The sequence below is a fragment of the Coenobita brevimanus genome, chromosome 1, assembly GCF_032717465.1.
Source record: "Coenobita brevimanus isolate Jiangsu-jjx chromosome 1, ASM3271746v2, whole genome shotgun sequence".
Classification (NCBI taxonomy): domain Eukaryota; kingdom Metazoa; phylum Arthropoda; class Malacostraca; order Decapoda; family Coenobitidae; genus Coenobita; species Coenobita brevimanus.
Window position 1 is genome coordinate 69,347,409 of NC_136954.1, and position 23,931 is coordinate 69,371,339.

The 23,931-nt window shown below is 42.5% G+C and overlaps 1 protein-coding gene and 1 long non-coding RNA gene across 2 annotated transcripts in view; both read left to right on the forward strand.

The window, feature by feature from the left end:
* The window catches only part of LOC145390064 (uncharacterized), a 258,037-nt gene that overhangs the window by 223,693 nt on the left and 10,413 nt on the right, over positions 1-23,931 (forward strand). The gene's annotated exons all lie outside the window — the stretch shown is intronic.
* Positions 1-23,931, forward strand: part of LOC145411118 (rab11 family-interacting protein 4B-like) — a 144,641-nt gene that overhangs the window by 119,621 nt on the left and 1,089 nt on the right. The window contains exons 8-14 of the mRNA XM_080281198.1: positions 1-148; positions 16,609-16,712; positions 18,182-18,322; positions 19,158-19,377; positions 19,796-19,940; positions 20,461-20,591; positions 22,692-22,724. Coding sequence (XP_080137324.1) covers positions 1-148; positions 16,609-16,712; positions 18,182-18,322; positions 19,158-19,377; positions 19,796-19,940; positions 20,461-20,591; positions 22,692-22,724 — 922 coding nt within the window. The remainder of the gene's footprint in view (positions 149-16,608; positions 16,713-18,181; positions 18,323-19,157; positions 19,378-19,795; positions 19,941-20,460; positions 20,592-22,691; positions 22,725-23,931) is intronic.

Here is a 23,931-nt window from a genome sequence, read left to right on the forward strand (position 1 = left end):
CGCCCCTAAGCGGGTAGGGGGCACTGCGGTCGCCTCCCAGCTCTACCGCACCTCCTCCTTCTCCTCCGGCCGCTCCTCCGCTGCCGACCAGGAAGATATGTACTCGGACGCTTCCCTCGAGGACGACGTGCTCGACCTCAACCACAAGGTCTGAGAAAAGAGTAGAAAATAGTCTAAATTAACCCCTCGCTTCTGCACCCCTCGTAGCGGCCATCTTGAAGCCGCATCACCGCCATGTTGCCACACCTGTAGCCTAGTCCAGCACATTTTTTTTCTTTCTTTCTTTCTTCCTTTCCTCAGATTGCCTGCTTGAGTTGTGGTTGCTGTTTTCAGGGCCTTTTTTTCTCGTAGCTAATTGGTTTGCTTTATTTTACAGATGCAGTAGCTGTTTTACTAATTGAAAGCGGGTGTTTTTTTTCCACGGTTGATGTTTGGTTTATTTCACAGGTTTCCTTACGGCACATATTTTCCGTTTGGTGTTTAGTTTTGTACTGATTCGCTTGCATTTTGGTGGCTTGAGGTGTTTTATTTTATTTTATGCTTGCCTTTTATTTATCTACCTGCGTTATTGGTTGTTGTTGTGCATTTATTGATATTTATCCGCTTGCTATTGGTTAATTATCTGTAGTTCTTATTTTGCTTCCTTTTTTTCTTGTTCACGGGCCTGCACTTTGGTAGCTGCATTTCCCCCTAACCTGGTAGTCTTAGAACATTATTTTGCTCTCCCTCGGTCTCCCTCTCCTGCTTCTCCTGCCGTGGCCCCTTCAGGAGGCAGGAGTGGGCGAGAGAGAGGGCGGCCAAGGAGGACCTGCTCTACCTGGACCCCGAAATGGACGAGGACCCTGTCTACCTCAACACCAAGGTAGGTCGACAGGTAGAGAGAGAGAGAGAGAGAGAGAGAGAGAATGGACACTTGTATAAAAAAAAAAAAAGGTAAGAAAGGAAGGAAAATTGATTGTTCTGAACACGTGTAAAAATATGTAAATAAATAGAACAGAAAAGCATTAACTATTCAGAGAGCACCAGGTGACGATATCCCGTAGATTGAGAATAAACTGGAAAAAAATAATATAACGATCGATAGATAGATAAAGCTGTAATATAATGATGGTCACATAATAAACGCGGAGGCAGGCGTGGACAGCCCGTAGAGTGGGATTGGATGCCCTTAAAATTAGTAATAAATATAATGACTAAAATAGGCACGAGACTTTTTAAACAAGGCGTGAACATCCCGTAGAGTGTGGAGACCTGAAAGTGGCTAGGCTTGATAAATAGATGAAATAGGGATTAAAAAGAAACATGGAAAGGTATGCAGACAGCAATAACAGACGGGCTTTTGTGTTGCGGAGGGAAAAATATCTTAGAAAATGGGATAGTGAGTTTATTACCGATCTCGAAAAATCGGTTCAATCGTTTGGTGGCAGAAAAAAACATTGACAGTGACACATAATTAAAGGGTTAAATTTAGGTTCAGGCCTAATACTGCCTAATTTCCCGCAGCATGAAAGTTAGCGATTCGGATCTTCCTCTCCACTTTTTTTTTCCCCTCCCGCAAATATTCTTTTCCCTTCCAAACTTCCTCCTGGCACACACTTGTATTTTCTCTCTCTCTCTCTCTCTCTCTCTCTCTCTCTCGTGTTTTCGGGTTCGTTTGGCAAAAAGCGGGAACTTTAGAACTCGGGAAAATATAGGTGGGATGAGCAAGTTTTGGTGTGTTGGTAATATTGGTGATGAGGTAAAATTCTCTCTCTCTCTCTCTCTCTCTCTCTCTCTCTCTCCAGACTTTGACCCGCCGTGTGGGACAATAGCAGAAGGGGGACAAAGGAAGGAAGTTGTTGGGAGAGAGAGAGAGAGAGAGAGAGAGAGAGAGGGGGGAAGGGTGGATGATAGGAAAAGAAATGAACTAGAGTAGAAAGAAATGGGAGAGACAATCGAGAGAGTGTGTGTGTGTGTGTGTGTGATGATGTTAGCATGTGTGTACTTGAGGTTGTTGTGTTTAAGAATGCTTGAGTTTAGTGTGTGTGTGTGTGTGTGTGTGTGTGTGTGTGTGTGCGTGTGTGTGTGTGTGTGTGTGTGTGTGTGTGTGTGTGTGTAAGTATACAGATATGTGTTTGTACTCATATTAGACTATTATGTTGTATGTATGTACTCTATGTAATGGTCTGGACTGTTGGGAGTTGTGTGTGTGTGTGTGTGTGTGTGTGTGTGTGTGTGTGTGTGTGTGTGTGTGTGTGTGTGTGTGAGAGAGAGAGAGAGAGAGAGAGACGTAGGAGGGAGGGAGGAGCAGTGTTACCATCTTAAGACACAAGGCCTTGATGTTGTGTTGTGGCTGCCGTGCTAGTGTGTTATGGTGTAGTAGTGGTGTTAATGGTGCTAGGTGTAGTGGTGGTAGTGGTGCTCGGTGTGGTGGTGTAGTAGTGGTGTTAATGGTGCTAGGTGTAGTGGTGGTGGGTGTGGTGGTGTAGTAGTGGTGTTAGTGGTCCTAGGTGGAGTGGTGCTGGGTGTGGTGGTGTAGTGGTGGTGTTAGTGGTGCTAGTGTGTTATGGTGTAGTAGTGGTGTTAATGGTGCTAGGTGTAGTGGTGGTAGTGGTGCTCGGTGTGGTGGTGTAGTAGTGGTGTTAATGGTGCTAGGTGCAGTGGTGCTGGGTGTGGTGGTGTAGTGGTGTTGTTAGTGGTGCTAGTGTGTTATGGTGTAGTAGTGGTGTTAGTGGTGCTAGGTGTGATGGTGTAGTAGTGGTGTTAGTGTGCTATACTCTTTTTACCTAAACTTCACCAAAAAATGCACTCTCTCAATCTTCAGTACTGAGTTGTAAGAGAAGATTAACACTAGAATATGAATGCTAGTCGCGAAGAAGTGCAATGGAAAGGTGTAGAGCAGTTACATCGTTTTTTCCAACCACTAAAGCTGCAAAGGGACGCAGAAATGAGCCAAGTAGAGTAAAAACACTATAGATATGTGATGCTGTGTTGTTGTTAGCTATTTTTTATGCTTCGACGATGGGTATAGGGATAGTGACCCGTTCCCTGAGTAATAGCAGTCTTCCTACATACCGGACAGGCTTCACATGTCACCACTTCGGCGCTAATACCCACCGTCCGTATTGAAAACGTGCTTGGGATTTCATGCAGGACTGATGCTGAGGTGACAGTGAAGAAGCTGTGTGTGTGTGTGTGTGTGTGTGTGTGTGTGTGTGTGTGCATCCTCGGGCTGAAGGAGCTGAACCCTCTCATGATTAAGAAAACTCCCTAACACCGCTCTCTTGGCGATTTATTATTGTATGCGGCAGGTTAATATCGTTGTGTGCGTTATTTATGCAGAGTTTGGTGGTATGACAAATAACGAAATCACAGACGAGGACGGCAACGTGTCAATAAGTAAGATGAATCGCCAAGGAAAAGATGTTAGGGAGCTTCGGAGTGGGTGTTGGAGAGGAAGGAAACGGCGTGACAGTAATGATATAATAGCCGTGACGTCATTCACTCTAGCTATTGTTTATCTTTCGTTATGTGTTTCTCGTTAGTCTCCCTCTCACACCCCGAGCTGCTGGTGGTGGGGTTAATGAGTGACTAACGAAGAAACTGTCATGGGACGTTTAACGAAGGATGTAGAGTGATTTAAGGAAGGATGTGGAGTGATTTGTTTAACGAAGGGTATGGTGGTGTGTCGAGGGTTAATGAGTGACTAACGAAGAAATTGTGATGAGACGTGTAACGAAGAATGTAGAGTGATTACTCGTAAGAAAGGATGTGGAGTGATTTGTTTAACGAAGGGTATGGTGGTGTGTCGAGGGTTAATGAGTGTGTTTAACGAAGCGAAGGGAAGGCGTCGATATGGAGGTGATTACTTGTTTAACGAGGATTGTGGCGTGTTCTGGTTAACGAAGGACTTGTATCGAAACGAGGCTGATGAATGTGCTAAACGAAGGGCCATGGAGTGACCTGTATAACGAAGAGCGTGTGGAATGCCCTGTTTAACGAAGGGTTGATGTTGGTACGGAATTGATGTGCGTTTTTCACGAATATGTAACGAAAAACGTGTGGTGTGTAAGTGAAGGACATTTATCAGTATAGAATTGAATGTTTAAACGAAAATCTTTTGCAGTGACGATTAACGAAAGATTTGTGTCAGTACGGGGTTAACGAATATGTAAAATGACGAACTAAAATCCCCATCTAAGTCAAAATAACACCAAAAAATAAATAACAGAAAAAAAGGGGGGGGGAAGCAAACTAGGCCATGGTGGTGAAGGGGTTAAGCGAGTGAAAGAAAGACCCCCAAATCTTAAGACATAGCGAGTGATCTTGACGGGGCAAAATACTATTCATATCTAATCGCTGTGTAAGACGAGGCGACGCGGGTATTTGGTAACTCCCATAATTTTGTATAAATAAATAAATAAAATATAAATAAATCTTTGAACTTAAAAAAAATGTGAACGAGTACAGAGTAGCATATAAAGCTCAGTAAAGGAATTATTAAAGAAGTAAATGAAGTAAACAGAAAATGGGAGGAAAGTAATAGAATGTGTGTTTTTATTTTTTTTATTTTTCATTTTTACGTCATCGCAGTGTCTCCCCAAACTGGATGAGTCGTCATAATATGGCGCGAAGAAGGAAAATTTTTTATCACTTTAAATGGGTTAGGAGGGAGGCGACCAACGCGTTAAATTAGAAGATAAATCAGCAGCCTTGAAAAATCAGGGAATCAGGTCTTATCATTATTTTGAGAGTGGGGCGTTGGGATATCTTTACTGAATTTATTTTATTTATTATTGTACTCACAGTGTTCGGGTTTTTTTAATATTATGTCGCTAAATATAACAAATAAACATGTATTCAGCGGTACAATACATAACTGTGTGTTTATAGAATCTCTCTGTAAAGAAATGGTGTATCTGAGTAAGCGTAAAGAATGAGCCGGTACAGGGATGTTTTGTAACCCTTGCTGCATCGATAAATACAACAGACAAACTTGTATTCTACGGTACGGTATATAGCAGTGTGTTTATAAGATTAGCGATGATCTTATGTATCTTATCAGCGTAAAGAATGAGACGGTACAGAGATATTTTGTAACCCTTGCTGTATCGCCCGGTGCTGGATGCCTGTGTAATCTGTTGTTCCTTATCACCGTCTTGATAGCGCCTTATCTAGCTCATACTCAGTTCTGGTTATACCTCTTCGTCGTTCACTACCCCTCTCTCTGTCTCTCTCTCTCTCTCCTACTCCCTCTCTGTCTCCGGGATATATGCAAAATGGAGGGAAGGAGGAGGGAGAGAAGATTAAAGAATATTGTGTTGATCTGATGTGATGAAGTGTGAGGGTAAAGATAATGAAGAATATTGGTGAAGGAAAAGTGAGGGAAATGAAGTGTGGTGATGAGGAAAGTGAGTGTTAAAATTGACCATAAAACTGAAGGGGATGCAAATAGTGGTGGAGATGAAATTAAGAACAGGTGATGAAGGAAGTGAAGGTTGGTAATGAGGAAACTGAAGTGTGTGAATGAGGAAAATGAAGAGTGAAGGCATTACAGATAGTGGCGGTGATGAAGTGGAGACAGTGATGTGGGTGGTGATGAGGAAATGAAGATCATAAGAAGGTTGGGGTTATGAAAGAGTGACACTGATAAAATGAGTGGTGATGAAGACTTGAAGATGGAGGAAGATGTGGGGAAATGAGGAAGGTAAAGTGTGGTGGTGAAGAAGATGAAGGTGGAAATGAAGAAAAGATGAAAACGAGGAAAATAATGGAGGTGAAGGAGTAAAATGAAATGAGAGAGATGAAATAAGGTAATGAAGAATTTGAAAGCGAAGTAAGCAATATGATAAAAGGAGTGGAAATGAAAAAATAAAAACATGATCAGGAGGGAGATGAAATATGGCAATGAAAAAAGAAATGAGTGAGAAAATGAAGGAAAAGAAAGATAAAAAATAAATTGAAGTAAATAAACTGAGATACACCGAAAAATTAGACGTGAAAAAGTGAGATGAGGGAAAATAAAGAGAGGGATTTTCAAAGACGAGAGAGATGAAGAAAGGAAATAAAGAAAATGTCAGTAAGTGTTATTATAAAGAATGATAAATTATTTAGGAAAGGTGAGAGAGAAAAAAAGAAGAGAAAGGTATGTAGTGTGTGAAAGTGAGAGGGGAATGAGAAATTGTGTGGAAGTGAGAAAGGAATTGAACAGTGTGTGGAAGTGAGAAAGGAGTATTTGTGAGTCAGGAAGTTAAAGAGAGAGTAAAGAAAGTGAGGAAATAATGACAGAGAAACGAATCGGAAAGGAAAAATGGGGTGTAGAAAAGTGTGTGTGTGTGTAAGATGAAAGTTGACAAGAAAATGGAGTTTGAAAATTAAGTGTGTGAGAAGAAAAGTGAGGGAAGGGGGGGGGGAAAGCATGAATTGGGAAACAAAACAAAAAATTGTCTTGAAATTTTCTTAGGAGGGATATTTATTGATTTATTTATTGAGGGATACTGATATAAAAAATCATATAAAGCAGTAATGACACCTTCATGGTCTGCACAGCTCTTGTATTCAAACCCCAGGCAATTTTCAGCTGAGAAGTCTGACAGGTCAATGTTTTTAAGGTGAAAAAGGCAAAATGAATAGCTGAGGAAGAGGTGCACGTGTCACTCTCCCTCTCTCTCTCTCTCTCTCTCTCTCTCTTGGTGCAAGAGACAAAATAAATCGCTAAGGATGAAGTGCGACGTATCGTATGTAATGGCTGTTTTGGCATTTCCTTCTCATTATGCTTCGCTTTTGTTTCTCTGTCTGTCAGCCGGAACGAAACATCCGCACAGCAACTCCATCATGTTTTTTTTAATTTAACATTCATTTTTATTATTTATTTATTGCCTTATTTATTCATTTATTTGCACATCCGCATCCTCATTCATTTAATTTGTCAGTGTCGTTATTTTTGTTAATGTATATATCACGTCTGTGTTTATACCGCTCTCTGTGTGCTTTCGGTGTTCTCGTGTTACCGTGTGTTATTTGTGCTACGTGTGGACGACCATATGTAATTTCGGTTTGTGGATCAGTGTGTGTGAAGTGGAGGGGGAGACCGAGGATGAGATTTAAGGATGGAGTAGAGAAGTGTATGAGAGAGGGGGTGTAAGTTGGGGAAACGGCAGCGAAATGGCAGGGGACAGGGCGACTAGGAGACGATTTGTTTGTGGCCACCATTAACGGGAGTAGGGCGTCTGGCTATAGATAGATAGATAGATGGATGGACAGGTAGATAGCATGGATAGATAGAGAGCTTAGATAGATAGCAGTGGGGTATTTCATCCACCTTGGCGTATGACCCGCCTGCCTCTCTTCCTCGGCTCATATATTGTGTTTTCAGTGCCACACCCGAGAGCTTTATGACCTCTCTCTCTCTCTCTCTCTCTCTCTCTCTCTCTGACATACATACAGACACACACCCTCATGGGATTTCATCTTTACATATGTTTTATATCCTCCTGCTTTTTTTCTGGCTGTCATTCATGTGTGTGTGTGTGTGTGTGTGTGTGAGAGAGAGAGAGAGAGAGAGAGAGAGAGAGAGAGAGAGAGAAAACGTGAAAAACAGATGAAGATGCTTGATCAAGGGGAGAAGAAAAGAGGAAGGAGTGATTGGGAGAGGGAGGAAAGACAAGGAAGGGAGGGAGGGAGAAAAGGGAGAGATTTATGGAGGGAGGGGAGAAGGGAGAGAGGTAAATGGGAGGAGGAGGAGTGAGAATGATGAGTTTGGAGGATGAGAGAGACTGGAGGGAGGGAGAAAGAAGAGGAGGGTGAGTTATTGGTGTTTGTGAGATTATGTGTGTGTGTGTGTGTGTGTGTGTGTGTGTGTGTGTGTGTGTAAATGCGTATGAGATTGTGTGTATGAAATTGTTTGTATGAGGCTGTATGGATGTGTGTGTGTGTGTGTGTGTGTGTGAGGGAGTTGTGCTGCTTTAAGAGTGGCCAGGCTCTGCAACACACACACACACACACACACACACACACACACACACACACACACACACACAACTGCATGGTGTTATGTTTTCTTTAAGTGCTTCCATATACTGAGAGAGAGAGAGAGAGAGTTGGCCCGGTGCTAATATTAATGGAAAGACTTACTCTCTAAATATTTAAGTTGTAAGAACAGGATGGCAGAGCGGAGTAAGAGAAAGTGTGTGTGTGTGTGTGTGTGTGTGTGTGTGTGTGTGTGTGTGTGTGTGTGTGTATGTATTAAACGTATTTTTTTATCATGAATCGCCTTTGCCTTTATTTTTTTTATTATTATTATTTTTTTTTTTTTGGGGGGTCGTGCTCCCATTACTTCCTTTTTCATGTTAACTTTTCTTTTGTCTTCTTTGGTCTTTCCTCCTTTCCTCTTCTTCCTCTTTCTCTACTTCCCTTCTCCAGCCTCCCCTCAGTTCTTCTCATAGCATTTTTTCCCCTCTTCTTTCTTATTTCCCTCTCCTACTCTCTTTACCCCTCTTTCCCCTCTCCCCCTCCGCCTCTCCTCTCTTTTCTCTCCCATCCTCTTCCCCCTCTCCTCCTTTTCTCTCCTGTTTCTCCCCTTCACCCCTCTTTCCTTCACCTCTGTTTCTTCTCTCGCCTCCCCTCCGTCCCCTCACCGCGTGGCGTGATATTCCTCACCCTCGTTGTTATAAACACCTCCCTTATGTGGCCACTGTTTGGTGGGGGCGTGGGCAGGGCAGGGCAGGACAGGGCAGGGTAGGGTAGAGTAGGGTAGGGCAGGGTAGGGTAGCGGGGCAGGGCAGGGTAGGGTAGAGTAGAGTAGGGTAGGGCAGGGCAGAGCAGGGCAGGGTTGGGTTGGGTTGGGTAGGGAAGGGTAGGGTAGGGTAGGGTAGGATAGAGTGGGGCAGGGCAGGGTTTGGCAGCGTCGGGTAGGAAGGGGTAGAGCAGAACAGCAGAGGAAAATAAAGTATGAAAAGATAGAGTATAACAGAACAGAGCAGAGCCATGAAAGGTTGGAATGTACAGAACAGAACAGGAGAGGGTAGTGATGGGTGGGATGTGGCTGGGTTGGGCGGGTGATATCAGCCGTAAGCCAGTACCGTGATGGGGAGGGGAGGGCTCAGCGGGGTGGGTACGGAAAGGGCAAGGCAGGGCAGGGCAGGGCAAGGTAGGGAAGGAAAGGACAAAACAGAGGAGGAAAGGAGAAGGCAGAGCAAGAAAGGGCAAGGCAGAGCAGGGAAGAGTAAGGCAGAGGAGGGGAGGGCAGGGGTAGGTACGGGAGGGTGAGGCAGAGCATGGCAAGGAAGGGCGCGGTGGGTGACGTCAGCAGTAAGTCAGTGCCATGTTGGGGAAACGAGGACTCACGCAGGGCAGGGCAAGGCAAGACAGTGAAGGGCAGGGCAGGGTGGGGTGGGACATGGCAAGGCAAGACAGTAGGGAAGGGCATGGTAAGGCAGGATAGAACATGACAAGGTAAGACAGACTAGGGAAGGGTAGGGCAGGGGTGGGTACGAGTGGGCTGGGCAAGGCGAGGCAGGGCAGGGTGGGTGACAACAGCAGTAAGGTAGTAGTATGCTGGGAAGGGATCAAGCAGGGGGCAGAATGTTAGCACTCACCGGGCTATTTGTGGCAGGGGGAAACACAGCAGGGGAGGGGGAGGAAGGGAGGACAGGATCAGGGGAGGTGGGATGAGGAGGGAGGGGAGGGGTAAGGGTAGGATGAGAGGGGGAGAAAGTTATGAAGAGAGAAAGGATAGGATGAGAGGAAGGGGGAGAAGGGCAGGATGAGAGGGAAGGCAGTGTGGGGAGAGAGGGAGGAGGGAAAGAGGGAGGACAGGATGAGAGAGAGGTGGAGGTGAGGTGAAGGGCAGGGGGTACCATACAGCAAAAGGAGGAGGAAGAGAAGGATGAGAGAGAGAGAAAAGTTAATGCAAAGAAAAAGTGGAGAGGTGAAAACTGAGCAGGGAAAGAGAGAGGGGGAGGAGATTAGAAGAGTGGAAAGCAGGGAATGGAAATGAAGAATGAACGAGGGGACAGTGTATGCATAAGAGAGAGAGAGAGAGAAGGGAGGGGGGTATGTGAGGTGAGGGGAGGAGGAGAGGAAATTGGTGGAATGTTGGGTGGTGAGGGTGTGATTAACGGGAGGGAGAGTGGGGAATAGGAGAGAGAGAGTGTTATGGAGACGGGAAAGGGAGGAGTGATAAAAAAGGATGAGGGAGAGAGAGAAGAGGGGGGGATGTGAGAGAGAGAGAGAGAGAGAGAGTAGGCAAGGGGAGAGGGTGTGTGGAAATGTGCAAGCTTGATTAAGGGGCTAGAGAGAGAGGGAGAGGGGGTGTGAAGGGATGCAAGGACAGATGAGGGGAGTGACCGGGAGGGTAAGGGAGGGGAGGGGAAAGGGGGTGAGGAAGATGAGGGAAGGGGAGTATGAAGAAGAGAGTGAGGGGTGGAGAGGGGGAGAAAGGGTATGGAAAAAAGAAAAACCAGGGGAGTGGAGATGGAGGGGGAATGGAGGGAAGAAAGGAATGAGGGTGAGACTTGTTGGTAGGGGGAAGGGAGTTGATATGAGAGAGAGAGAGAAAGAGAGAGGATATGTGGAGGAGTAGGATGTGGTGTTGAGGGGGTGATGTGTGTGTGTGTGTGTGTGTGTGTGTGTGTGTGTGTGTGTGTGTGTGTGTGTGAGCTGGCACCCGCATCTCCCCTCAGTGCCAGAGACTCCCCTCTCAACCTCAGTGCCACTCCGGTTGCCCCGTAGCAGTGCCACACGCTCCCTTCAGCAGTGCCATACCTTACCACACGCTAGCAAAAGTGTGTCAACCAGGTGTCATAAGCCTTCATAGCACAGGAAACGGTGTCAGAAGTGTCATGTCGTAGGAAACTGTGTCCGATTGCCCATATAAGTGTGTCGTAACCAAAAAAGTGCTTGTGGAGAGTTAATACCGAGTGACAGATCAATTTTAAAGTGCCTCATCCCTTTATATAATTTTGTGAGTCTGGTTTACTAAATGTCGTCATGAGTTTTAATCTACGTGGTGTTTAGGTCGTTTGTATATGTGTCTGAAATTACGAAGACTATTGAAAAAATATATAAAAAACGAAATACTGTCCCCCTCCCAACGAATATTTAGGAGAGAACGAAATTATGTGAAAAAGTTCCTATGTGACGCCACGTAAAGTGATGGAGGAGGAAAATATAACTATTTGTAATTTGAGATATTCAAATGCGCGACAGTTTGCGTTCGAGTCTGAGGTGCAGAAGTTGTGAAGGGTCTGGCTGGCTGAGAGAGAGAGAGAGAGAGAGAGAGAGAGAGAGAGAGAGAGAGAGAGAGAGACCTTGAAGTGCAGTTGGGTCTGGTATTATGATGGCTGACACGCCGGGTTGCAAGGGGGGTCCGCCTTCGTAACTGCAAGGCCTTTTTGCACCCAGTTGCCCATGTATTTTTTTGCCTTGTATTTATGGCTGGATTTTGTGGATTACTGAGGATTCTAGAAAATTGCTTAAAAGATTGAGGAAGCTAGATTTGATTGGTTAGTGAAGAGGGGTAAAATTGGTTGTTTTTTTTGTTAGAAAGGAATTGTTGTTGTGTTAGAAAGAATGTTAGATTAGAAGGAAAGCATTTATGTCTTTGTTATGTTGTCAGTTTTGTTAGATCGTGTTGTTATAGAGGCTGTGATGATGATGATGATGATGATGATGATGATGAGGAGGAGGAGGAGAATCATGACAGTGATGGTGGTGGTGATAGTGATGATGATGATATTAATTATGACGGTGATGATGATGATGATGATGAGGAGGAGGAATGGAAGGAAAACCATGAATATTGTTGAAAGATAAAATTAATCCAGTCAGCCATTTTCCTACGCAACCCATTTTCCTTACTTTATTCGCAACACGAAAAGACGACTTATTTATTTAACTTTTTCACGTGTACATTAGGAAGGATCTCAATGACTCAGGAGGATATGAGTAACGTCCATCCACCCTTTCCGTACGAGACGCCCTGCCCGTCTTGAAGAAAATCGACTGGATGTGGAAGGCCTTAAACGAAAATAGAAGAAATAGTGAGGGGTGAACGAAAGAAAATGGAATAGGGGGAAAATGGAAATCGAATGTAAGGTAGAGAGAGAGAGAGAGAGAAGGGGGGGAGGGGTAAATATCCCTTCCCTGTACTTGACACGAGGTAAAAATAGGAATGAGGAGTGTTTACAACCCAACCCACACAAACCCCATCTTCCTCGCGTGTCTCTCTCTCTCTCTCTCTCTCTCTCTCTCTCTCTCTCTCTCTCTCTCTCTTTACGACTTGTTCCAATAGAGCTATGTTTTGTCTGTCTGTATCTGTTTATTGATCTATCTCTTTGTAATTTCTTTCTGCCTGTTTGTTAATTTATGTCTGTTTTCTCACATTCCTTGCAGCCTGCCTTAAGTTCCGTAGAGCTGTCTCTACGTCATTTGTAAGTGTCGTGAGTGAGTCATCTTTAGTTATCATTCTCACGCTTCCTCTCTTTCGACATTACCTTCCGGTCGTCGTTGGTGTTTTCCGACTCTCTCTCTCTCTCTCTCTCTCTCTGTGCAGTTACCAGTCTAAATTCCATCATGATAGTTTAGATGTCTTTTAAATGAGAAAAATAAAATTCCCTCTGCCCTCCACTCTTTATTTCTCTCTTTATTTCTCCCTCTTGGTTCTGTGACGGTGCCTCTGGGTCTCATCTCTCTCCCAGCTGTGTCTTTATTGGCTGGGGTGGCCTGTCTTTACTCCAGTTTTTGTCTTTATTGCTCACTTTACTGCTTACTTTATTACTCACTTTACTCTTTGACCTTACTTGCCTTATTTTGAGTCAGTATTTCGTGTTTATTTCATTCCCTTGTACTTTGATTCCTTCCTGCAATTTTCGACTCTTGTAAATCCTTCCTTACTGCTCTCTTGCTTTCGTCCTCCCTTCCTTCCTTCCTTTCTTCCTTCCTTCTTTCCGTCCTTGTCAGTGCTTCTATCCTTCCTTCCGTCCTTCGATGCATCCCTCCATCCAGCCATCATTCTTTCCTTCCTTCTTTACTTTCTTGCTTCCATCCTTCCATTGATCCATCCTTCATTTCATCCATCTTTCCTTCCATCCTTCCTTCTCTCTGTTCCATCCATTCATCTATCCTTCGTTCCATCTATCCCTCCTTCCATCCATCCATCCACATCCATCCATCCATCCATCCATCCTTCCTTCCTTCCTTCCTTCCTTCATTCATTCATTCACTCATTTACCTACATTACTACTGTCCTTGAGTTGTCAATTTTAGGCCAAGTTATTGCATGTGTTCCGCCATTCGTGACAGACAGACGGGCAGATAGACAGATAGATAGACAGGGTGATAAATAGACAGACTGATAGACGGCCAGATACTTGACAGATAGATAAACAGTCACGGAGGTAGATAGATTGATAAAGAGATAAATAGATTGATAGACAGACAGGTAGACAGATTGATAGAGGTAGATAGATAGATAAAAACTCAGTCATATAGCAAGGGTACAACAGATAGATAAAGAAATAGACAGATAGATAGACTGATAGATGAAGGTATAGGTACGAAAACCATGTGTGCCTAAACTACTAATATTAAGCTTATTTCTGATTCACTTATTTTTTACTTAATATATTTCAACTAGTCATGATTCTCTCTCTCTCTCTCTCTCTCTCTCTCTCTCTCTCTCGTTTATGTGTTGAGATTTGAGCCACGGGGGGGGGGGCCCTTGTGGGGTTGGGTCACAGTCAACAGATAGAATACAAGGGAGTGATTGTGTGTGTGTGTGTGTGTGTGTGTGTGTGTGAGAGAGAGAGAGAGAGAGAGAGAGAGAGCTTGGTCATCCTCTTGCTTGTTGTGTCTTCTTGTGTGATGCCATATGGAGAGGAATGTGAAGAGGTGCACACACACACACACACACACACACACACACACACACACACACACACACACACACACACACACACACACATAGATATAGACATTTTCACAGTCCTGTACATCACTACAGCATCTCAGAAAATACAATAGCTCTGTGTGGGAAGGGACGGTATTTGTGTGTGTGTGTGTGTGTGTGTGTGTGGTCATTGTATGAAAGGTTTTAATGGCTAAGTACTTATATGATCTAGGTAGTGTGGATAGTACCGATAGTTATGATTTGGATGGATAGTCAGTAGTTTTGGTGGTGTGGATGGCCAATAATACCAGTGGTGTGGGTGGTATTGGATAGGATTTTTGCAAACGTTTGAATGGATGTGATATTGGTGCAGTGAGTGTGGGGGTATATTGCATTCTCTCTCTCTCTCTGAAGTTAGAGTAGGAGAAAATATCAGTACACATACTTTATATTTGTAAACATATACAGGGGTAGTGGATTTCATTGCGTTGATAGGGATGTATTTCTAAGCATATACGTGGATGGTAAATTTATACATATATATACTGGAACGGTATATATGCGGGGATGAAAGAGTATATTTGCACCCATATACTGGATTAATATACACATTCAGTACACTGGGATCTGTTGGCATGTATTTGTAATGAAAATATGTACTACTCTCAATCACCACAGCACATAAAAAAAGGTGAAAGCGCAATTAACAAAACAGTTCAAAGGGAAATGATCACGATGTAGGAACAGACGTATGATTCGTGAAGAAAAGATCAGTGAACGCATGATTGAACGCAAATAAGAGTAATAGAAGTGAAGGCAGGGAAAATGAGTGCCGCCGAAGAGTGCAAAGACCCAATGCGGGACTCCCTGATGAGCAACAGTGGCGAGAGTGACTTTTCCGAAGATGACGATGACGAGAACGAAGACGGGACCACAATCCAGGAAGGGAGCTTGGTGGAAAATAACCTAGATTTAGAATTTGATATGTGGCAGGGGCAGTTTGAGATTACCAAGCCGGCGCCGAGATATGGACACCAGTTTTATAAGGATATCGTTAAGACGGTTGGTAACGGCTTTGATTATGAGTGTTTTTGAAATGCTTAATGTGTTACAGTTTGATTCTGAATGTTATCGAAATGTTTAGTGTTGTTTTGATGGGGATGTTTAGTTATTTTTTGTGAGGAAAGTTTAATATTGTTTTAAAGCTATGAAGGAGCGTCTTGTAACTTTACTGATAAAGTAATACTTTCTTAAACGTAGTAATATTAAAGAAAAAGAGAGAATTTAAACAGTATTGGTTATAGTCTGTTTAGTTGCATGTCCCCGTCAAAATAACCTTGCATGGTCATCCTATGTAGTATTTTAGTTGCTTGGCATTGCTTTTCTGTTTGCTTGTCTCAAATTGCATGTTAATTTAGTCACCCCTATTAGATCATTGCTTTACATGCCTATTACTTTTATTTATTCATTTTTTCGCGTGTTTCCTGATATAATTGCATGTGAAATCGACTTGCATATCACTGCCTGTTTTGTGCTTTAGAAATGTCAGAAATATTAATGTGATGAGGTATTAAAAAAAGAGAAAGATATAGTAGTTGTTGAAGGAGAGGCTGAGAATAATTGGGTGGTTGGCTGTGTCCCGTATTCCCGTCGGTTAAGGAAGCTCCCTAACATCTCTTCCTAAGCGATTTATTTCACCTCCCTAACACATTTTCCTGAGTGATTTATTGATCTCTCTAACATCTTTCGTAAGCAGTTTACTTTGTGTATACTTCCAGTAATGCCGTCTTCTGCATAAATAACGTACAAAAGGATATTAACCAACCATATCCAAAAAATAAATCGCTAAGGAGGAGGTCTTTGGGAGCTTTCTTACCCGACTGAAATACGAGCTTATGTGTGTACTGAACGAAGGAAATAGGTATCTCGAAGACCATTTAATTAACCTGTCTCTTCCTCCATGAATGGTTAGAAATCATGGTAAACACTGAAGCTGGTAGGAAGGACAGGAAAGAAAGGGATGGAGAATGAAATAAGAGGAATGCCAGACTCGTTAGCATATAAACAGGGGAGCAGGTAGGAAGGACAAAGAGAGGCTGGAATCAGTGACCATGGCAGTCCCGAAAGCGAATCAACAGAGTGAATAGCCAGCCTTTGTCTGAACGCAAGAGAGATAATTGTAGCGCCGAACAAGACTTGGCCGAGTTTGTTTTGTATGAATGATATGTTGGAGATGGATGCACGCAGTATTTTATTTGTGGGTAGTGATGCTGGGATGATGAATGATGATGTTAGGCTTGTTTTAATAATGATAATACAAACATGATTGATGATGTTAAGCGATAGTGATGTTGATAGATAAATAAAATGGATTTTTTTTTGGGGGGAGGGGGAAGAGGAGGACGATAGGGAAGTTTTCAGGAAGAGTCTCTCATACTTCCCATTTTTCATCTCTGTCGGGTGAGTGATGGCAGTTGGATAGTGGATTATTTTTTTGTTCTCGTTTGTTTTTGCCTTTTCCTTCTCCTTTTCTTTTAAGGAGAGGAGGGGCAGTTTTAATTTACTTTCCCTTATACTTCCTGTGATGATGATAAAATGGCAAGTCGTAGAGGATAAGAAATTTTTAGGTTTTTCAATTTTGGTAAACATTCACTGATATTTCGTAGGCGGTAGAGGATAATAATTCATCACGAGGGCCATTTTGATAACCTTTCACTCCTATCTTTCCTTTTGCCCTGCAGGTACAAATGTTGCAGCAGCAGGTGGGCGTGTTGGCGGAGAACCAGGTCAACTCAGACGACCGCTTCTCCAGGGTCAAACAAGACAATGCCGCCTACCAGGAGAGGTGAGGGAGGGTGGTGTGGAGTGGCACTGGGATGGGTTGTGATGGATTGGACGATGTGGAGTGCCAGTTTGTAATCTTTAGGTCTAAGGGTGTCTGTTAGCTGGGTAGACTTCTTGTGTTATAGGAGGTAAAGGCGAGGGCTGATGCCATTAGGGACTTAACCGCGTTGCACATTTTCTTAACTTAGTCCTTTGATCCTGTGCTCTCATTTGGCAACAGATCAGTTTCATGAACGCCATTTGTTGCAAGTCCATCACACCCTTTTTCAGAGTCCTTGTAGGGAGAGGGGACGGGACTCTTGATGCCGACTGTACACTGATTGATTTTTGTGCCTCGTTCTGCAGCTCTTTCATCCCCCACACCCTTCCCCATTTGATCTGGATATTTTTTTTCTTCCATTCCCACCCAACCTCTCACTCTTTCCTCTCCCTCATTTCCTCCCCCTCCTCCACCCACTCATTTTCTTCCCTCCTTCCCCTTTCCTTTCTTTCACTCTTCCCACCTCCATTACTTCCCTTTTTCTCGCCCACCCCTTCTTTACCACATATCACCCTTCCTTCCCCTCCACTCTCTCCTTTACCATTCTTTCTTTCCCCTCCATTCCCTCCCCAATTTTTACTTCGACCCGTCCTCTTCCTTTCTATCTGTTTTAAGACCTGCGTTATTTACCACATCCTCCCCTTGCACACTCTTCTCTCTCCCTGTGAACTCTCTCCTCCCTCTCCCTTAACTTCTCTCTCTCTTGCCCTTCCCTAGCTCTCCTCTCCTCTCCTCTCCTCTTCTCTTCTCTCCCCTCCCCTCTCCTCCCCTCCCTTCCTTTCCCTTCCCCTCCCATCCCCTCCCCTCCCCTCCCCTCCCCTCCCATCCCATCCCCTCCCCTCTTGTCTTCTTTTCTCTTCTGTAATGTACCCTTCATTTCCCTCCTTTTTCTCCTCTCCTCTTCGTTCCGTCTTGCTTTGCTGTCTCTTCTTCTGTGCCTAATTCCATCCGTACCTACCTTCCTTCATGTCTGACTTCATCCAGACCAAACATCATCCACACCTAACTTCATCCATGCTTAACTTCTCCCATACCTAACTTTATCCAGACCTAACTTCCCCCATACCTAACTTTTCCAGACCTAACTTTCCCCATACCTAACTTTTCCAGACCTAACTTTCCCCATACCTAACTTTTGCAGACGTTACTTCCCCCATACCTAACTTTTCCAGACCTAACTTCATCCAGACCTAACTTCCTCCATACCTAACTTTCCCCATACCTAACTTCCTCCATACCTAAACATCCATATGTAACTTCCTCCGTACCTAACTGTCCATATGTACCTTCCTTCATACTTAACTTCCTCTGTACCTAACTTCCTTAATAGCTACTTGCCTTACGCCTAACTTTCTCCATACCTGATTTCCTCAATGCCTAACTTCATACCTAACTTCCTACTTGCTTAACTTTCTGTGCTTTGTCCGCAGATTAATGATGCTGGAGGAACAGCTGCGTGAGGCTGAGCTGCGGCACGAGGAGCGGCTGGCGGAGGAACAGCGCAGGAACCGGGAGCTGATCACACGCATCGAGCGGGAGAAGCAGCTGACCGTCGAAAACTATACCATCAAGTGAGTGGCAGGGATCTATAGTTCGTTTGCTTCAACTTGGCAGGGTATTTCGTCCTTTGCAATATATTTCCCACAGCCAGGACCTATAGTTTACATATTTGCTTTAACTTGGTGCGGGTTTTTGTCCTTTTGCAGCTTGTTTCCCATAGCTCAGTGGCAGAGTAAGACAACACTTTGACGCTACATCCATTCCATTGCACTGCTTCATAACTAACTCCATATTCTAGTGTTGATTTCTCGTTACAGCTCAGCATTCATGATAGAGAGAGATGACAAGTTTTTGCCTGGTTAAAGTGGACAGAGTATAATTGTCCTGTCAGTTGGGGACGAAAAGCTCACCTACTATATTATCTCTTTTCCTACCGTATTGTATTCACTATCTTCGGGTGGTTGAAATTCCTTATTTTATAGAGGGGTTGGTATGTTTCTCTGACCATTAATGTTTCTTTTTCCATTACTTTGTCTTGTACACCCTCACTAAAATTAGAAATGAGATGAACATTGCTTATCTCAGAAAGGGTGGTATGCCTGATTTTCATGTGATGCATTCTAAAGCCATTACACTGCTGTCAGGTGTACTAACCATTACTGACAGATATGTACAAGGAGAGGTATTTTCAGATTCTTCAGTCATTTAATTCAAAATGCATGGAAGTGTAGGGTTGGGTACTTTATAGTGATACTGAACAGTCTGGGACACAAAGACAGTATGTTCGACTACTGTATCTCTTCTACTACTCATTTTCCTTGCCAGATTGATATTCCTGCACATTCTGTCACTTTATGATAGTCTTTTCTTGGCCAAGTGACACTTAACCAGTTTTCATGCTTGCAGATTATCCAGCTTAGAGAAAGAGAAGACAGCAGCTGAGGATGAGAGTCGGAGAACCAAGTCCCAGCATGATAAACTACACAAGGAGAAGGAGAGCTTGGAGGATAGAGTGTCAGAGGCAGAGTTCACAGCCTCTGCACTACACCAGGAGAATGCCAAGTTGGTGGAATTAGCAAGGAGGGAGAAGGAGGAGATCAAGGTGGAGAGAGAGCGGAGTTCACAGGTCAGTGTGAGATGATTCATAGAAGATACTCTGTTGTGCTGAATTTATATTTAGTAGTAATGTCCTGCAAGTGTAGAGAATTGTACAGTACTGTACTTTGGTATATGTGTACTGTAGTGTGTGTAATACTATGCATCCGTCCACAAGTTGGCATTTGAGATGAGCTCGACAATATAGTGAGTGATTGTTATAAGTCCCCATATTCTAGTGTTCATCTCTTGTTACAGTTCACTATTCAAGTTGAAGAGATAGACCAAGTTAAAGTGGTCTGAGTAGAGGAGTAAGCAGTTGGTTTACTTCCTATACTTACAGGTAATTGAAGAGCTGCGTCTTCTGATCAAGATAGCAGTTTTAGATTAAGTTAAAATGGAGAGGAAAGTATAGCAATAACCAGTTAATATACTCCCTCTGGTGACAGGTAATCGAGGAGCTGCGTTGTGAGATAGAGAGGTTACGAACAGCAGAGGAGACTGCCAGGAAGCGTGCCCCCAGTGTTGAACCTCAGGCACCTAACACATCTGAACTGCAAGCCACCATCAAGACACTGCGGGAAGAGAACAAAAGTAAGAGAAATTATGTATTGTATATACTTGACTAACTTCTTATGTAACATCTGTCTATTTATCTATCCTTCTGTAGTCAGATGCCTTAATCCCAAAGGGGGTAATTCCAAGTAAATCAACTCCATGTTGTCCTCTCCTCCATCAGGTTGCCTTTCTTCCATCTCACAAAGTACTTTTTTATTCTAAAATGTGGAACAGTATGTAAGGCTAATCATTCTAGCAGAGACTTGTGTTGTGCAAAAGCAGTGCCACTTGAAGCAACTGTTTTTTATTGAGTCATCTGTTGTGTTAAATGAAGAATGATATTACAATAATGGCAAAATGACACTGAATTATGAGATAGTTATACCTGTTGTAGTACAGGTGAGGGTACAACAGCCAACAGAATCTTGAGTTTACTAGCGTATCATAGTAATGTGTTTAGTGATCAAAAAGATTTATAGGAAAGTATTTCCAATATTGTGCTGAAAATGACTCATGTTTGTTGGAATAGCCACTACCACACACCTTCTTGCTACAGATCTAGAAGAACAGATTGAAGATCTCCAAGCACAGCTGTTGACTTCACGGCTGGAGGAAGGCCGAACGCTTGTCACAGCCACAAATAACAACTCCCTGGCGGCAGAGTTTGAAGCAATGACAAGTGAAGAGGTAAGGATTTGTTTGTCAGTTTGTGTGTGTATGAATCTATTATCCGGTCTTCTGTTGCCTCATCAGAAGTGTAGACACATGAAATTCGGTTGCTTAGTTTAGACAGTCAAGGTGAGAGTGACCTGTTGCTTCTCCGTAAGTGATGTTATGTGGACAGTAAACCCCATCGACCCCTTGGATACAAATCATTATGGGCCACTTCCTGTTGGACTGCCTTAACCCAGTAGACCACCAGGCATTTAAAAATTTGTAAACTAAAATTTAATTATGACATTTATAAGGAATATTGCAATACAATATCTATCTATGTATATACACTGTATCTATCTATTTGCCAGACACCTTAATCCCATCAGGGGCGGCCAGAAACACATCACCTCCATGTCACCGTACAATATATTGGCACCATATTAGCAGTCGAGAGAGTACAAGAGGAGGTGCTGAATCATAAAGAATCTTATAGAGATATTATATTTGCAGCTTATTCAGGATAGGTTAAGGCAGATAGCATTGAGTTCCATATTAAAAAAAAAAAAAAAAAAAAGGGTTACATTAAAGAAAGCATATCAAAACAATGATGCGTTCATCCTAGTTAGTTCACTAAGTTGGTGCAAGCACTTCAGATGAACTGCTGATCTACAATCCATCCATCCATCATCCATTTTTTTATTACCTCTTTAGGAGTGTAGGGTCCTGGGGCTAGGCCACTTAGTTCCAGTGATAATGGTAGCAGTTGTTAAATAGGTAGAGAGGCAGTGTAATGAGTTACTAGCTGTACTGTTGTAATGAGAAGTATTAAAAAAAAAAATACTTTGCCATATACAATGTGTATGATGTTACTGATTTGCAGGAGTAAGTGCTTTAATGTACAGTAGATACCTGAATGGAGATTGAGACAACATCGTATGTACTTGGTTTAAATTAACATTTAAAGGCAAGATCATTAATACCATATAACATTTAGGCATCATTTGGTAGACCCTGAAATTGTTATGATAACTGCATTTAACATCCTTTGAATTCAGTACCATAACCTGCTTAATGATGTGTGTGTTGTACTTGTGTCTAGCTTCTAGTAGTGCTTAGCTGCTGGTGAATGTGTAAAGCCTTGTCTAGCCTCGAAGACAGCTTTATATAGTGCTGGGGAGGTAATGGCAGTTAATGAGAGGAACCATGGGGGCTGTTAAGTCAGTATCGCAGCAGAGTGAAAGTTTTAGTGTGAATTAATCATACACTGAAGTAAGGAGTGTATGAGTTACTTAGTGTACAGTTTGACTGCAGTGCTGCACTGTACTGTACTTGTACAGAACGGAGATACAAGGATAATTCTGTATTACAGTATCAGCAAATTATACTTGATATACTGTATATCTTTTTGATAAAGGCTAGAAACAGCTGTCAGTGCAAGTATTTTTTATAATAATTTGAAAAGTGTACTCTAGGGCTGGACATAATTCATCAGACAGATAACCCAGATATGTTGCATGGTAGGTAAACCGATAAGATTGTTGTGGAGGCATTTAAAAACACAGGTAATGCATTGCCAATAGCAGTTTATTGGTAATTACATAGCTTGACTCTTCATTACTTGCCAACAGAAAGTACTGCAGTGGGAATCACAATATATTATTACTGTAGTAATTCATGCAGATCAGGACTTAAGTTTCGAAAGAATTTTCATATTTACGCTCTATTTACTGACCATCCGTTGTACTGAAAACTAAATTCATTCCTAGAGCGGTTACTACTGAAGCATAAGATTTTAGCAGGTCCTAAGCCCTCTCTCATGCTCAATAGAGTTTAATTAGTACCCATAATATTGTCCACAAGAATTAATGGGAGATTTAAAAGATTTATTTAATTCCTTTCCTGAGATATGTAAAATTTCAAATGTTTGTTTACAGAGAAATGACAACAATATAACATCTGAAATAACGTACAGAACAACCAGTTAATAACGTGGACAGTTATTCTGTAGGTTTAATGACCAGTTAGAGCATTATGAAAATTATCAGTCTCAGCATCGCAGTTTTGTGTCACATTTTTGTAGTTTTGTTTCCTGCACATTGATTTTGAAGCACTTTTCTATTTTTCTCTTAGGGTGCACTCTATGGCAGTGAGAAAGTGGAAAAGGTACTGTGAGAATGTTTTGATGATTAGTGGCATGCTCTGCTCTGCTCAAGCCTCACTGAAACCAACTCTAAATGGTGTTCATAACTTACGCAGTGGTAACATGGGTGTGAAATTAGTCATTCCTACCCATGTACAGTCAGGGAATAAAGTCTTGTCATTTCTCCTGGCCATACATGAACAGTGAACCTGAAACAGTGAAGTTGAGGTAGACACATTGCAGCATTATCTTAATTGATATCACACTCATTTGCTAAGTACCGTACCTCCTCCCCCTACCTCATACACCCTTTCATCATTCAAGTGCCCCTTGCACTCTGCCTGTATCTATCTCCTCCATTCCTTCTCCATCCTGTCCCAGTTTCTCCCTTAAAACCCTCTTACAACACAGTACAGTATTTTTTGAGGAAATATTGCAATGTGTCCATCTCAGCTTCATTGGTTCTGGATCATTGTTCATGTACAGCCAAAAAGACTGACAGGATTTTATTCCCTGATTTTACAGTGATGTTGCCGAATAATTTTTGAATGACCATTGTTATAAGCCACTGGTTTTGCACTGCTCAGTTAATAATTTTGCGTGTTCCTTTGCTTCCTACCTGCATTCTGAATAACAGAACTGTCCTGCTCATGCTATCCATGTTTGACCCTGCTTTCCTGCACTAATATTAGGATTGTATTCTCTTATAACAGGTTTAGGCTACTCAGGAAAGGTGTATACATTTTAGAATAGTGTACCACAGTATGTGTATTTTTTTTTTCCTCTTCCAAATCCAGTATTGCTCTGTATATTCTTTTAACGGTTGACCTGATATCATACTAAATTTTTTGGAGATGCGTGTTGCATGAAATATACTTCCTTACTGATGTTGCAGCATGCACCTCTGCTTTGCATGACTGATGGACTGTTTGTGTGGCAAAGTTCATCTTAGTTGTTTGTGTATGAATAATCTTTTTGTATGAGGTCATTTATTAATTTCTTTATATTTATTTTATTTATATTTTCATAAATCATTAGCCACTGTTTCTGGGAGTAACTTGTAGTCTATTTATTTCCATGGATTTGATAGTACGGTATATATGACCAAGTAAATACTGTAATTTGTAAGCACATAATATTTTTTTTTGTCAAGTTACCAAAGTTAAGTGTTCACTTGCTTTGTTGCCATTGCTGTACATTTTATAGTATTTTGAAGTAAGTGTATTGTGA